Consider the following 17,246-nt stretch of genomic DNA (forward strand, 5'->3'; position numbering starts at 1 on the left):
AGAAGGAGCATCAACATTATTCAGTGAAATTAACAGAATTCTAAGAAAAACACAATCTCATGTCATGGCGATGGAATTTCAAACTGAATTCTGAAAAAAATGTTTCAACTTAATAAATAATGACCTCAGTGATATAACCAATGTGTGACTGGCACAGGTAATTTATCCAGACAGGTTAAAATATGCAATTATTAAACTTCTTTATAAGGAAGGTGACAATTTCCTTGCTGACATGTTTTTCCAAAATATTCAAAAAATTAATGTACTCAGGAGTAGCCTCACATTTATTTAGAAACAATTTACTTAGCATTTACAGTTTGGCTTCCAGAAGGCTTGCACAACTGAGAGTGCTATTTATAGATTCACTCATCAAATAACACAAGTCTTAAACAATAAAATATCACCAGTTGGTATCTTTTGTCTTGGAAAGGCGTTTGATTGTGTAGATCATGTTACTCTCTTAGAAAAACTGAAGCTTTATGGAAACGGTAGCCAGCTGGAGTGGCCTTCAGTTCTAGGCGCTACAGTCTGGAACCGAGTGACCCCTACGGTCGCAGGTTCGAATCCTGCCTCCGGCATGGATGTGTGTGATGTCCTTAGGTTAGTTAGGTTTAATTAGTTCTAAGTTCTAGGTGACTGATGACCTCAGAAGTTAAGTCACATAGTGCTCAGAGCTATTTGAGTTATGGAAACGGTGGATTTATGCACAGCTGGTTTTAATCATACTTAACAAATGGAATTGAAAAGATTGTGTTAAATAATTCAAACAATATTGGAAGGTTAGAAAATTTTAGTGACTAGGTACAAATCACAATGCTATTTCTTACATATGTGAATGACCTTCCAAATAACATTCGACAAGCATAATTGGTATTTTTTGCAGATGATACTAGTGCTGATTTAAATCCTATTAAAGAGAGAGCAACAGAATAAGGTAAATGATATTTTCCAAGAATTATAAAGTGGTTCTCAAAAAATGGACTCTTCCTAAGTTCTGTAGAACAAATAGTCATACCAACAATTGATGTAGCACATGACCAAGAGTCAGTAAATAGGGTAGACTGCTCCAAATTTCTGGGTGCTCTTATTGATGAAAACTTTTAAGTGAATAAGCATATTACTGAGCTTTTCAAATGATTAAGTTCAACTACTTTTGCACTTTGCATAATTGCTAATCATGGAAACAAATGAATTAATCTCCTGACATATGTTGCCACTCAATAACATCTTATGGAATCACTTTGTGGGTTAACTCATCATTTAGAAAGGAAGTATCAATTGCACAAAAGCGAGTAGTAAATATAATCTGTAGTGTTCTTCTGGAGTTGTCATGTGGATACTTCTTTAAGGAATTAGGCATTTAAACTGCACCATCACAATACATATATTTGCTAAAAAATGGTTCAAATGGCTCTGAGCACTATGGGACTTAACATCTATGGTCATGAGTCCCCTAGAACTTAGAACTACTTAAACCTAACTAACCTAAGGACAACACACAACACCCAGCCATCACGAGGCAGAGAAAATCCCTGACCCCGCCGGGAATCGAACCCGGGAACCTGGGCATGGGAAGCGAGAACGCTACCGCACGACCACGAGATGCGGGCTATATTTGCTAAAGAAATACAGCATAAATAGGTCATCACACTTTGGTAAGGGATCAGTGTTGAGGCCACTCCTGTTCCTTACTTATATAAATGATATTCCCTTTAGTATTACGGGTAACTCTAAAATATTTCTATTTGCTGATGACACTAGCTTGGTAGTAAAGGAGGTTGTGTGCAATGATAAACTGGTTTCAAATAGTGCAGTTCATGACCTAAGTTCATGGCTTGTAGAAAATAAACTAATGCTAAATCACAGTAAAACTCAGTTTTTACAGTTTCTAACACACAATTCAACAAAACCTGACGTTTTAATTTCACAGAATGGACATATGATTAGTGAAACTGAACTGCTCAAATTTCTACGAGTTCAGATAGGTAGTAAACTGTCGTGGAAAGCCCACGTTTAGGATCTCGTTCAAAGACTTAATGCTGCCAGTTTTACTATTAGAACGGCATATGAAGTGAGTGATCATTTGACATGAAAATTAGTCTACTTTGCTTATTTTCATTCGTTTATGTCATATTGTATTATATTTTGGGGTAACTCTTCCCACTCTAAAAGGATATTCTTGGCTCAGAAACGGGCAGTTCGGGCAATAAGTGGTATAAGTTCACGAACCTCTTGTTGACCCCTGTTCACGAATCTGGGTATTTTGACATTGGCCTCTCAATATATATATTCCTTACTGTCATTTCTTGTTAGCAATATTAACTTATTCCCAAGAATAAGCAGCTTTCACTCAGTTAATACTCGGCAGAAATCAAACCTGCATTTGGATAGGTCTTCCTTAACTCTTGTGCAGAAAAGTGTGCAGTATATTGCTGCATCCATTTTCAATAAGCTACCACTCGAATTCAAAAATCTTAGCAACAATCCACGTGCTTTCAAATCAAAACTGAAGAGTTTCCTCGTGCGTCACTCATTCTATTCTGTCGAGGATTTCCTTAAAAAATTAAGCTGATTCTTGTTGTATTGTTGATTGCGTTTGCTTAAGCTTATATGGATTGACGTATTTAGATTCATAAATATTTCATTTTTATCTGTTATTACTTTTATGTTGTAATTTCATGTACTGACATGTTCCATGACCTTGGAGATTTGCTCCTCAATTTGGTCCTTCGGAACTTGTCAGTGACTCAGAAAGGAGATCAGTCTGTGGCATCAAAAATTTTTGATCATTTGCCCAAGTCTATAACATAAAATGTCTTGCAAATAGCAAAGCGAGTTTTAAATAAAAATATCTAAAAAATTAAAAAACTTTAAGTGTAGTTGCATGGCAGGACTAAAAAATGTCTACATTAATGCGAACACTGATCATGTACATATGTCCTGTAGACTGACTTGTTCCCTATAAAAGAATCATGCAAATTATTTATGGATCATGTAACTAACTAATTAATTAATTAACTGGTTGTTGCTTGTTTTGGACTTTTATGTATTTCACATTCCTGTTTGAGCGATCCAGTGTATAAATATCAGCCTAGGGGCTCAACTACAGGACGGTCATAAGAAGAGTAGTGAATGAAATCTGAAGGTCGCAACTGGTTGTAAGACGGAGATGATGATGTATACATCAATGGAGGTCAGAGAAATAAACAAAAATACAGGTATCAAAATAAATCATAGTTCTTTAATTTTTGAACTGATACAGTTTGCTGCCAACAAAAATACACTATTTCCAAATAAAAATTTAACTTGAAAAGATTTTTTGAATACCTCATTCTTCAAGCATACTGACCTTATAATTGCTAAGAATTTGTCATTTCTTTCCTCTTGGATAAAAATATGTAACTTCTCAGCACTGTGCTTAAAATTACCATACAATGAAGATATTTGTGATATGTCTACTACATTTCCTGCATAATAGTGCTATTCCATAAAAGTTAAGATAGTTCACAGTACAGCACAACATTGTACTAGTTGTTCACATCCATTTTAAACTGCAATTTGTAATAAAATAAAGTGTATTCCAAGAAATCCTTACATAGTGTAATACTATTTGCTTCATCTGTAGCTACCATATTTATTTAATGATACAACACTTATTTGTGTCTCTCTCTACAATACAAATATTCGTTTACATCGTGGTTTAGCACGAATTATGCTAAATGTTACTTCTATGGTGTACTGTCCTCTGGAGAAGGGATGGAAAGTACAACAAATATCAAGGAAGTTACATGAATACAGAAAAATAAAACTACATGAATAGTAAAATATGTAATTTTGGTACTGAAACCAGAATTTGAGAAAAAAGTTATATATAGCATTATTTGTGTGAAGAGGATTACGAGGATTTCAACTGAAATACAGGTAAAATGGGAATAAGAAATATGAAAAAGAAAAACTCAATTACACTGCTGGCACATATTAACCACTGATGACAAATAATTTGTATATTATACCTGCTTTTAAGATTTCTCATTCAGCAAACAGAGATTTGTTTAAAATGTCTTTTCATATTCATTCTTGCTCTGAAGAAAGGTTTTAGAGAATTCACATTTACTTTCAAGATGTCCTGTTACCATTGTCATAAAATAACACTGTGAATCACAATAGCCACACTGTTCATTGAAATGATGGGTGCTGAGAATTTGGTGCAAATGCAAGAATGTGAAATTCACAAAAATATCTATCTGTAGCTCTGTGGATACAGTGATCTCACACTTAATGCAGTCTATGGTTTTTTATTCTTTTTTAAACACTGAAGATGATACCAATCAAAGAATATGGTTACAATTTCAAGTACAATTTTTATACTTTATTATTTGCCCAGCATGTTCCCATAGTGATGTATTTCATTTTCAGATGTGCATATGTCTCTTTGTAGTCTGTATATTACACAGTAAACCAGCTAGCTATGATCCAATGACCAAAATTAACCTACAGAAATACTACTGGACTTTTAATAATAAAAATCTTGTAAAAGTAATAAACAAAAAGTCGAGACAAATGATGACTCATCCACGGATGAATTATGGATCATAAATGCATAGCCAGAAAGTAGCACTAGCTTTGCTATGGCCATCTGTGCAATTTCCATTTTCATAACATGTGCAGGTACAATACATTGTAATATAAAGTGGGAGACAATATCTTGGGCATTTTCACAAGTTGAAGATGATGACAGGAAAAAAGAAAGTAGGGGAAATATCTCACACTATAGGCACATAAAATATTTTTTCCGACAATACTATAAATTCATTATCAGCAATTTCAAAAAACAATACATTAGTACAAAACCATTGTAAAACATCTGATCAAAATACTATATATTCACAGAAAAGAAGTTACATAGTATTTCACTGAAATATACGTACAAAAGAGGTTATCAGTATCAGAGGTGGAACTTGTGCTTTCTGTATTGGTATTCTCTATATGCTTCACCACAAAATTGTTTTTAGTAGAAACTTCACATGGTAGACACCAAGAATATGGGGAAATATGTAGCATTTTAAAAAAACAAGTAAATGGATTTCTAAATACCTCTGTATTGAGGATACACAGTCACCCAGTACAGTAATGCAAAATTAAGTTCCATGAAAGTAGTGCACATACCACATACTTTTAAGGTAAAGCAAATGCACAGACCTCTACCTTGCCATGAAACAAAGGCTCATTGTGTTGAGAATGAAAGTTTCTTTCCCAATATAACAATATTTATCTCAGTGAATATGCTACCATTTAAACTCATGTAATCATCAGTTTCAGTAGAGACATCATCCTTTTAATAAATAGTAACTCTGGTTATCAGTTGGCTTTTATCTAGGTTAAGTATAAATATGATTTCATATCTGTAGGCAATAAAATAATATGAAATTCAAACTGACAATTCATAACATTTTATATAAAAAACATACAAAACTGAATAACAAATTTATAACATATTTACATAAGTCCTAATCCAATTGACAAGTAAAAAAAATATGATTATTAGTAGTGATTTGGATTAAATTCCTAATCATGTATCAAATTGATCAGATGACTAGATAATTATTAAAACTGTTGCAGTTTCATGGAAATACTGATCACCATTTATGCTTTTTCAGACTATAGTTTAAAACATCCTTCACCAACTTGCTTTTCTTTTTACAGATATTCATGATACAGAAATAAAACTATTTTTAATGAAAATATAGTTTTGAATTTGTTTTATTATTTCCATATTACTATGCAGAGAAAATACAGATACATTGGAAAAATAAAAGTATGCTACATGTGTCATCAGACAGTATTTCATTACCTTAACCAGCCAAATTAAAAAGCTTAAAAAACAAGCATCAGAGATGTCAGCTCAGAAATGGAAGTACCACCTTCATTCCCATTTATAGTTCTTTTAATGTAAATCACAATTGAAATATTTAACATATAAATACTATGAAAGACAGAAGGGCAGCATCTGCTTATCAATTGCAAGAAGAGGAATGATTGAAGCTGGTCTAGCAATCGGATAAATGAGAAAATGCAACTGTATTTCAAGTTTTTGAAACTTGTTGTTCCTTAATTGGAAAAAGTCATAATTTCTGGTGTTTGACCTCTGCTACAGCTGCTCATGTCTCAGTCACAAGTGAGTAGACACCCTTCATCTATCCAAATACTGTTTATTTTCATTTGATTAATATTTGGAGAATGAGAAATAAGGAAATGATTGAAAAATTAGCCCTGTAAAAATAGCTCAATAGCATGAATGTGATAACCTGTACATAATGAGGACCACTTTGTCAGTAAAGAATGGAAAACAAGGCAAGCAGGTGATACAAAAGAGAGAGAAGTTGGAAGCATAAGGAAATGGAAAAATGACCAAGAAATAGAAAATATAACATGTATTCAAGGAGGGAGAAGAGATTAAAGGAAGACACAATGAAGAGAGGAGTTGGTAAACATTGTGCAGATTCATTATTGATTAACTACTGCAATATCAGGTACATTCTAGAAATAACACCCACTTAAGAAATTCAAAGGAACCAATGCATGAAAATGGTTCTTGCGGAAATATATCTCTGAATTGCTAAACTGCTAGTGCAGCATGTTCAGTGACCAGATTACACTTTTTTCTTTATTGGTCAGTGACTGTTCATTGTATATGACATCCTGTGTATTGTTGTGTGTCAGATCAGTTAGTGGGATACAAACAGCAGATGATATATCTGGGTACATTAATTGCTGTTTACACTACCACAGACAATAAGGTCTGTGGGACTGGAGTACCAAGTGATGAACAAAAGCTAAGGCAGAGTCCACATATAGGATGCAAATATTTCAGAGTATGGATTAAAACTGAATATTATTTCGATAAATGCCTCCCATGCGGTACACAAGATTAAATACAAGGGTGGAGCGAAAGGGTGGTGAAAAATGAATTACCTGCTGGAGATGTGGATGCTATTTACTTGCAAAGAATGCCTTTCTCTGAAACTGACTGATAATGGTGAAAAGAAAACCACCCTTCCAACTTGTTTGTCGATAGGAGCATTGTGATAATTATTGCAATTAAATCTTTTGTGAGGCCGTCGGTACTGGTAACGGACTATGTACTGCAATATATCTGAAATCAACACAGATGACATTAAGCATACCTTACTCATGATACAGAATGAAAATTCTTTGGATTTTTTATGTATTTCTGTGAATAGATGTACTTATGCAATTACAAGGAAGATACAGAAAGGTGTAACCTTTGAAGTGTTGAAGTGGTGTGTTCAAAAGGAAAGCCAACACTGATAAGTGAGAATAAAACTGCTTGCCCATGGTGAACTTTAAGGCAATATCAGAACTAGTTAACTTACAAATGCCTTCAACAGGTTAAGATTTTTAAAATTTCTGGGAGCATAGCAGTTGTTTATCAAGTGACTAACAATATCTGTTAATACATTTTAATTGGTGATGAGAAGTATTCATTGACTGTAGTCACCCAATTGATCCTGTCATGAAGCAGGTGTGTGCTAATCCCACTATACAACAGCTGTCACAGTATTGGTAATGAAATGATAATGTATTTACTAGAACTATATCAGTCCATTTCTTTTTTCTGTAGTTGCCAGCTCAATGTCTTACATTAAACGTGAACCTCTAAAGAGTCTTCCTTCAAAAAGTGTATCTTTGATCTTTGTAGGATGAAAATATTTCTCAAACAATTTTTGCAGTGTTTCTGGTTTGAACATATATTTATTTTGTCAGCTACTTCCCTTCTTCCCTGCATTTTACATAGGTATTAAAACATCCAAGTATACACTCTTTCTTTTTTGTTTCATTCTTTACTTTTGCCTACCTTTCACTGCTCACTACATTCAAACTCTTCCTCCCCCACACCCCTACCACCTGCACAGGACTGCACATAACCTTGCTTCATACTGATAATCACATAATTAAAATCCAAGAAAACTAATAATTTAACTGAGATAGTTCTGTGCATACTTTCAATAACATTTACAATGATTTCTATTTCCTAAAATTATGTAAAAAAAAAAAAAAAAAAGATACGTTGAGTGAAGGTGAATATCACTGATCATTTAGGCTCAAGGTCATTTTTAAGATAAATAGAGAAATAAATTTTCATGTAATTGTTTCAGAGGGAATTGTATATGACAAGTTAGATTAAAAATGTTATTCCAAAAGAATAACAAACATCTGTAGTGCATCTAAGTAATTTTATTTTTAAATGAATTGCAAATATATGTAGCAGATTTCTAAATGTGTGGTTCCAAAAATTATGCACAGGAATTCACTATTACTCTGGGCTGCTCTTTAAATATGTATTCAAACAGTGGCATCTCATACTGCAGTTTTTGAGCAAAAAAAAAAAAAAAAAAAACTTGAAATGTTTTGCAAAATACTAGAAAATGTGAAAATGAAAGTACTTGCATTCATCTATTTTGTTATGAAGTTTCAAATGTACCACATTTACACTTTTCACTTTCAGTGCAGACAACCCTTCTGAAATTGTAAAAAATATTATGCTGCTGACAATGACGCTGATTGTGCAGGGTAGATAAAGGCTTACTTCAAATTCATTATCATTTTCCAAATACTAATACTTTCAGGTTTAGTAATACTCTATTCTTTTCTAATTAGCTTACTCCAACTGGCTAGCATCATCTGGTATATTGTTGAGACCATCTGATTCACGCCAACTGTAGAGTGGGGGCCCAGAGCTGAAGCAGTACTTTTTTTCCAGTGGAGATCCATTTTCAACCCAATACATCAAGTAAAAGTTGCACATTTCATCCTCATTTGTAGCACTGGAAAATAATAAATAGTACACTAAGTTATTAAAATCAAACATTATTATTCTTTAAATAGTTCCACCATCTCATTGTGCTACAATCATTTCTCACACAGAAACCTAGGAATGTGTAACAATTACATTCAAGTTATTTTCATAAATTACAAAACAATAATTACTATATTATTATCATTAATTCTCTGTCAGCACATAATTTCTTTCAAATGCAACTCATAAGATAGAGATAAATAGGTTTTTTTTCATGGCAGATTGTGTTCTTCACAACTTTTTTTTTTCTTTCTTGTCTTCCTGAGAAACTTTTACGTCAAGAACATCTGAAATGCTTACATTTAAGGAACAACATATATTTAATTGTTGCTTTAATTAGCTAAATTAAATCTGAGGTAGTTCTAATTCATTTACAGCTAAGGAAATATTAGTACACTTGTACCTATGAGATTGCACTTCTTACACTGAGGAAAACCTAGGTTTTATTTTGTCGCCATTATGAAAATATTAGTAAATTTATGAAATCAAAAGTTTTGTATCACATCAGTATCCATGAACTAAACTAATCTCATAACTTCATAGGCTTCAACAGTTACCATCAATCATTTTGAATATTAGGCCATGTCATTATGAGACTCTAAAATAACTTTGCAGTCGTTCTCTTCGGGATAACTAATTGCTGAATTCTAGTGACAGTCCTCTCCTACATACTGTCTTACTTCATTTGCCAGCCAGTTACTGACGTCACACTCTGGGATCCATTGGACAATTCAAAGTAAAGATTGCTATGGACAATTCAAAGTAAAGATTGCTATGGAGGGTGGCTAATGATATGGAAGTTGGAGAGAGGAATAGCTGATCATTCAGACCTAAAGTTGAGAGATACCCATCTGTTTTAAAGGATGAGGGGAGATCATTTTAAAAATATTGCAATTTTTAATTTGATTGATCTTGTGGCGCCGATCAAATCGACACCAACATCGATATGCATTCATCTTTGGACTCTAAGCATTATCTTTGGCTGTTCTGCCATAATCAGTTCAGTTCTTTGTGATCCTTGTTATGTGTTAAGGTTAGTAAACGAACTATTGCTAAATGGGTGTGATTATTGGTGTAACCAACCCGGTAATCCTCCTCAACCTTTAAGGACAAGTTTTTTGGTGTCACAGGTATTGTTAAGTTTTAACACTATGGTAACTATAGCTTGTACAAAAATTTATATACACAAGTTACTTACCCTATTTGAGTCCAGCGATTACGGTTGCTGTACATTGTACACCTGGCTGCCTGCAACATAATTAATTTCAACATTCAGTATAATGATATTAACTTATATGCTTATAATGTGTGTTCTTAAAGATAAACATTAAATATTATGAGAACTAATCACATGTAAGTGAGCCTATTGTAAATAACTTTTACATTTTTCTTTTCTACACCAATACCTAATCTGTTCATACATTTTTGCCTTCAGCCAAACAATGATTAATGCTACAAAGTAACTTCACAAAGTAAGTTATCCTTTATTATGGCACGCCAAGTAACTTTTATTGAATGCTGCTCTGTACTTCATAGTGAATCAAACAATGGAAAATCCAGGATGGAATGTAACAATATTATGAGAAGGAAAGTTGCTACTCACCATATAGTGGAGATGCTGAGTCGCAGATAAGCACAACAAAAAGACTTCCACACTTAAAGCTTTCGGCCAATGGCCTTCTTCAACAGTAGACATACACACACACACACACACACACACACACACACACACACTCACGCAAATGCAACTCACACACACGACTGAAGTCTCTGGCAACTGAAACCACACTGCGAGCAGCAGCACCAGTGCATGATGGGAGTGGCGACTGAGTGGAGGTAAGGAAGAGGCTGGGGCCGGGTAAAGGGGGGGGGGGGGATAGTATGGTGGAGATGACGGACAGTGAAGCACTGCAGGTTAGGCGGAGGGCTGGGGAGAGGTGGGGATGGGGGGGGGGGGGGGGCAGGGGAAGAAGTAGAAAAGGAGAGCAATAAATTTAAAAATAGTAAATAAATAAATCGGGCAGGATCTACAGTCACTATTCAAATCCTTAGGCCCATCCCAGAAACTCAGCCCGAAGTCCATCTCTCTACTCACCCCTACCACTCCCCATACTCCTACCTTCTACATGCTTCCTAAAGCCCATAAACCTAACCACTCACTGTGCTCCCACTGAGAGAATTTCTGCTCTCGTAGACCAACACCTTCAGCCTATTACCAGGAACCTACCCTCCTATATGAAAGATACCAACCATTTCCTCCACCGACTCTCCACAGTTCCTGTCCCGTTACCACATGGTGCCCTGCTCACCACTACTGATGTCACCTCCCTGTACACTAACACTCCTAATACCCCGAGCCTTATTGTTATTGAACACTGCCTTTCTCAATGCATAATGGATTCCAAACCAACAAACTTCTTCCTGGTTGCCATGACCAACTATATCCTCACCCATAATTACTTGTCCTTTGAAGGGATTACCTACAAACAAATCTGGGGCATGGCTATGGGCACCTGTATGGCACCATCCTATGCCAACCTATTAATGGGTCATCTAGAGTAATCCCTCCTAAAAACCCAGAGTCCTAAACCCCTCACCTGGTTCAGATTCACTGATGACATCTTTGCTATCTGGGATTGAAGGTGAGGACACCCTATCCTCATTCTTAGAGAACCTCAATAACTTCTCCCCCATCTTGCTTCATCTGGTCCAACTCAACCCAACAAGCCACCCTCCTAGATGTTCGCCTCCACCTCCTCAAAGATGGCTACATTAGTACCTTCATCCATATCAAACCTACTAACCACCAGTAATACCTCCACTTCGATAGCTGACAGCTGCCACCCATTCCAAAAAAAAAAAAAAAAAATTGTCCAGCCACAGAGGAGCATTCCCCTCACAACTCAGTACCACCCAGGACTGGAGCAACTGAATTACATTCTCCGTCAGGGTTTCGATTACCTTTCATTGTGCCCCGAAATGAGAAATGTCCTGCCCACTATCCTTCCCACCCCTCCCACAGTGGTATTCCACCATCCACTGAACTTACACAATATACTTGTCCATCCTTACACAACCCCTGCTCCCAATCCCTTACTTCATTGCTCATACTTCTGTAATAGATCTAGATGCAAGACCTGTTCCATACTTCCTCCCTCCACCACCTACTCCAGTCTGGTCACTAACATCACCTATCCCATCAAAGGCAGGGCAGAGCATGAGGATGAAATAATAATTTGTCTGTGGCCTGCACAACTATTGCATTTAAGTATTATCAGACCCCTGTGCCCTGCACAAGAAAAACAGCTAATCACCCAAGACAGTCTTCCAGTGCTTCTCAAGGGATTCAGTCAGATTCTCTAAATTAACCTTCAGGAATGTCAAGCGTTTCTGACTGTTGAGGATAGCCCCTACACAATATCAGAGTGGTCTTCATATTATCTAGTAAAATGTAAGTATATTCATAGCAAATCATGAAGCTTTTATCTAAGACGACTGCCTGATATCAGTGTTCTGGCTGATGGATGTTCCCATGAGGTTGAAGTAAGTGAATGCTATATACGAGGTATGTCCACAAAGTAAGTTCCATTTGGTTGTATAAAACAAATGTGTACAGATACAGAAAAAATATTTTTGTACAAAAATCTACAACTGTTAAACTACTTTTCTACATAGCTTCCGAAATTTTGTAGGCACTTGTCATAGCGTGGCACAAGTTTTTGTATGCATTCTTCATAGAAGGTTGCCACCTATGTATTCACCCATGTGGTAACATGTTCTTTCAGCTCATCATCATCACTGAAGTGTTGACCACCAAGGACAGATTTTCGGTGTAAGAAGAGATGAAAGTCACTAGGAGCATGGTCTGGGCTGTACGGAGGATGATCAAATGCGTCCCAGTGAAATTCCCATCAGAGTTGTTAGTTAACATTTGCCATGTGAGGTCGGGCATTATCATGGAAAAAAACAACACTTTTTGACAGTAATCCTCAGTGCTTGTTCTGTATTGCGTGGCGCAATTTCTTAATGGTCTCAAGTACCCATGTGCATTGATTGTTTGGCTTGTGGTAAGAAATCAATCTGCAAAATGCCTTTTCTGTCCAAAAAAATGGTGCACATGACTTTTTGAGGTGTCAAGATTTGCTTAGGATTAACCTTAGTTGGGGATAAAGAGTGTCTCCACTCCAGTGATTTCTGTTTTGTTTCAGGGGTGTCATATGATACCCAAGTTTCATCCCCCATGACTACCCGAGAAAGAAAACCATTGCCTTCTTCATTGTAGCATGTCAAAAACTGAAGTGCATTGCCCCTTTTTTTTCCAGTAAGAATTTTGGGTACCCAACATGAGCAAAGTTTTCGAAATTTCAGTTTTTCAGTAACAATTCCATGAATTAGTGATCGTGAGATTTGTAGAACTTCCATAGCAAGGGCACTAAGTGTAAACTTATGGTTGTGCCTACTCTCCTCTTCAATTGTGTGAACCTGTTCATCAGTAATGTGCATTTGATCACGTCCTTCATTGAACAGTCTGACCCATCTTCTAACCTTTGACTCCCTCATAGCCTTTTGTCCATAAACCTCACAGATTTGCTTTCTTTGCATTTAGAAGATGAATTACAGATCTGATTTCACACGTGGCGGCATTTTCAATTACGGCTGACATTATAAAGAAGCACTACAAAGCATAAGTCAGCAGCAGTGATCTGAAAATGACGTAATGTCTTCTCCTCGAGTCAGAGTAACTGCTGTGCATGCTCGGAACTGCGATCATAGTGCTGCCGCAGATAGAAATAGAAACGGAACTTACTTTGTGGACGACACTCGTATATTGTGATTAAACAGAAGATTTATTAAAAAATCCAACATTTGAACAAAGAAGTGGGTGGGGAGGGAGTGATTCTCATCCCTTTATTAATTTAGCTAAATGAACGGCAATAAAATATTTCTTGAAGTATTTAGTTTCTTACACAGATAATCTGCTTTTCAAGAACTACTTATGCAACAATAAATATATCTGCAGAATGAAAAAAGGGTGACTATAACTTGAATGCTACTAATCTCCAACACATGCAAAGCAAAATATACAAAAATACTTTCCCAGCATTCAGAACATCAATAAGAATTATTGTATATAGTTTACCAGTCTGTCACCATGATGTATGGGTTCTGTATTGACAACCGGGTAGAACATCTGTGGTGTGAGTGGGTCACGTTTTCCTAGCAGGGTCCAGTGGTCTCTACCAGATGAATCTTCACGTACTCGATACCCTGACACAACACGACCTGGAAAACAACCAATAGTCATAAGAAAACTTATATCTAAGACCAATGAAAACAACATACATTTTCACACAACAAAGGTTTTCATGACTGGTTACCTTATTTGCTGATGTATGTTTCAGGTTTTAAAGTCGTGGTCTATGAAATCTTTTTGTTCTTGACCTTTTGTTCACAGAGTCACTGAACATTTTCCGAGGTGCTCCTAAAACCACAAATTGAAGTTTTCTGAACCAAAATTTTATCTGCTATGACAAACTATTTTCCATGACTGAGCCATTCCATGAACATCTATGCTTGTCGATGTCAGAACAGCCTTGCTGCAGTTGCTGTTTGGCTTCTTTTCTATAGCCAAGCAGGAAGTGAAGCAGCATCAGCTAGTGCAGAATCTTAGCAAGCAGTCTGCCTGCGAATGAAAAAGTGAACACGCTGTCTGCTGGAGTTGGTCGGTGAGCAGCCAGTCTACACTGTAGTTACAGACATGCAACCAGTGAGCACCATGCTATAGGCAATGAGTATGAGCTGACTGGATGTTTCCCTGTATCTCTGCTTTTTACAGAGTAAGGTGCCCTGGTGGATGCTATGCCTGTCATATTCTGATGTGACAGGATTTTGTCAGAAGTGTGCTCAGCTTCATTTGCAAGTAGATAAATAGCTGCTGTGCCAGTGATCACCGGAGTTGAAGTTATCTGTTAGCAGTTCTTCACCATGTATTCTGTTCTGGTAGGGGCTATTTAATCTGTATTCCTCTTTACTGCCACAGGATGGTACAGCAGTGTGATGGGTACATAAGGTGTGGCTCCTCAGTGTGAGTTATGTCACTTTGTAGACATTCTGGTTGACAAATGTATGAGCAACATTGTTTTGGCTGTCACTGTGGTTTGTTACAGCATTGTCCTTTTAGCTGCATCCTTCCTGTCATGTTTGGGTCATTTGGTGGTTGAGTTAATGTTGTCTCCTGACGTGTGCTGATGTTCTTGTTAAAGTATGTGTGTTAGTGCATTAATCTCTAGTATAATTGAGGAGCTTGTTTTGAATGCCTGCATTCTTTCTTGTTCATCCCCCCATTTTAAAATTAGCATTAAGTTTGGCTTGTCTTTCACTAACATGTGCTTATAACCACAAGTCTTAAGTGATGCAAAGAGTTGTGACATTTTACTGAGAGAGTAATTTATGAAGCTTGCCACCATTTGATTATTTATAATAGTGCAGAGATTGATTTTAACAGATGGAGCAATATATGTGAAAGCTATTCATCTAAGGTCAGCACCATTTAATTGTGTAAATTTTGGTGTGCCAATTGTGCCAAGGATATTTCAAGAATTCAGTATGTGCCAAGATAACTGATCTATATTTGTCGTGTGTTGTTTTAGAGAGTTTTGTGCCAAAGATTTATTTTTAAAGAAATTGCTACCTATTTGTAAATGTCTTGTGATTCTTAAGGGGTAAGTACCACTTGTTGCGAAATTTCTGTTACTGTAACTTTAAATATTTGTCATAACATTCTTTGTTTTGAAATTGGTCATCATAATTCAGTTCTGTTATCACTTTTGGTGAGTGATTGTGACTTAATATAATGTACCTGAAAGATTACAGTGAGCCATATTTTTTACTACCAGTTGTAAGATGAAAGATTTGTTTTCTTATCGCCAAATGTGATTAAATACATCTAGAGATTAAAATGCATTATGATCAGTTACAGTGAAATTGCTGTTACAAAGAAGTGTGATGTACAGATTGTGTTTTTTTAATAACACTGACATTAGTACAGAAAAACAACCACCAAGCTCCACTCCCCCACAACCACACTCCCTACTGGCACAATAGCTGGGCAGAGAACCCATCAATCTATATAAACATGGAGATAATTTTAAAAGAAAAGAAGAACCACGAAACTTGGTGACATATGGATTGTAGCCCTACAGTATCGATAGATTGGTGTTATCTCTGACAGGTGATAGTTCAGTAGAAAAGTTTCACCTCTGACAAGGATTGTCTCTGTTGATCATGATTCAGCTTCTACCATGTCCCATTTTCAAGGTATTTAAGTCACTCCCTGATGTTCAACCCATCAGTTAGCAAGACTAAGTGGAACCACGACACCTCTGAAAATGTCCAAGATAGCTCTGGACCAAACATCAGGAATGAAAAAGTTTCATGGACCATGACATTACAATTTGACCAATTCACAAGCAGTTAATACAAATTAATTTACGATACTGCAAAAGCTTGCGTTTAACAGAAACTCCCTGGAGTATTCATGTTTTAAGCCATTACCCATGTAATCCAATAAGGATTCGTGTTTTTGTACTAAAACTCTGGGAAAATACCACTACAGAAAGCATATAACTTACTTTAATGCAGTTGTATTACCTGACCAATTCAAAGATGGTGATGAGTAATTTCAAGCTATGGAAAATCTAGTATGGAATAATGGAATAACAACATTATGAAAAGGACAGATTGCTACTCACCACAGAGAGGAGACATTGAATGGTAGACAGGTACCATGAAAAAGACTGTTACATACTATTCAGCTAACAGACTATGGTAAGCCCTTTATCAGAAATAGATAAGACAAAACCCTTACACATTCACACAAACATAAGAAATTTCAAGAACCTTTCAGAAATGATAAATACTAAATGAGAAATATTTGCAGATGGTTGGGTGAAACTTGTGACACGCAGTGCACCAGCAAGTGATGCTAACTGCTACACCACACCATCACAGTAAACATGGCACAGCTTGTGGCATTGTTCCGTCTCCTGGAGAAACAGTGACCCACTATTTCAGGCCACGCATGTGTGTGCACCTGCCCCCCCCCCCCCCCCCCCACACACACACACACAGTGATCTTGCTGGAGTGAGTAAGAGGGTACAGAGGAAGTAAAGGTGGAAAAGGCGGTGGGGCGAGAGGGGGAGGGTGGTTAGCAAGGAGAAGATGTGCAGGGATGTAGTGGGGACGGTATAGTGGGCTGCTAAGTAGGATAGAAGCCGTGTGTAGTGCTGGAATGACAGCAAGGGAGCTGCTAGGCAGGTGAAGGATAGGGAGTAGTGAGGGCTGAGGCCAGGGGGGTTATTCATTTGA

General features: G+C 36.5%; 1 protein-coding gene across 1 annotated transcript in view; it reads right to left on the reverse strand.

The window, feature by feature from the left end:
- Positions 1-8,460: 8,460 nt before the first annotated feature.
- LOC126190643 (peptidylglycine alpha-hydroxylating monooxygenase) overlaps positions 8,461-17,246 on the reverse strand; it is a 224,852-nt gene continuing 216,066 nt past the window's right edge. Inside the window, exons 8-10 of the mRNA XM_049931063.1 lie at positions 14,019-14,161; positions 10,077-10,126; positions 8,461-8,846 (exon numbers count right to left, since the gene is read on the reverse strand). Of these exons, the coding sequence (XP_049787020.1) occupies positions 8,681-8,846; positions 10,077-10,126; positions 14,019-14,161 (359 nt within the window). The 3' untranslated portion in view covers positions 8,461-8,680. The remainder of the gene's footprint in view (positions 8,847-10,076; positions 10,127-14,018; positions 14,162-17,246) is intronic.

This window comes from Schistocerca cancellata, chromosome 6, assembly GCF_023864275.1.
Source record: "Schistocerca cancellata isolate TAMUIC-IGC-003103 chromosome 6, iqSchCanc2.1, whole genome shotgun sequence".
Classification (NCBI taxonomy): Eukaryota; Metazoa; Arthropoda; class Insecta; order Orthoptera; family Acrididae; genus Schistocerca; species Schistocerca cancellata.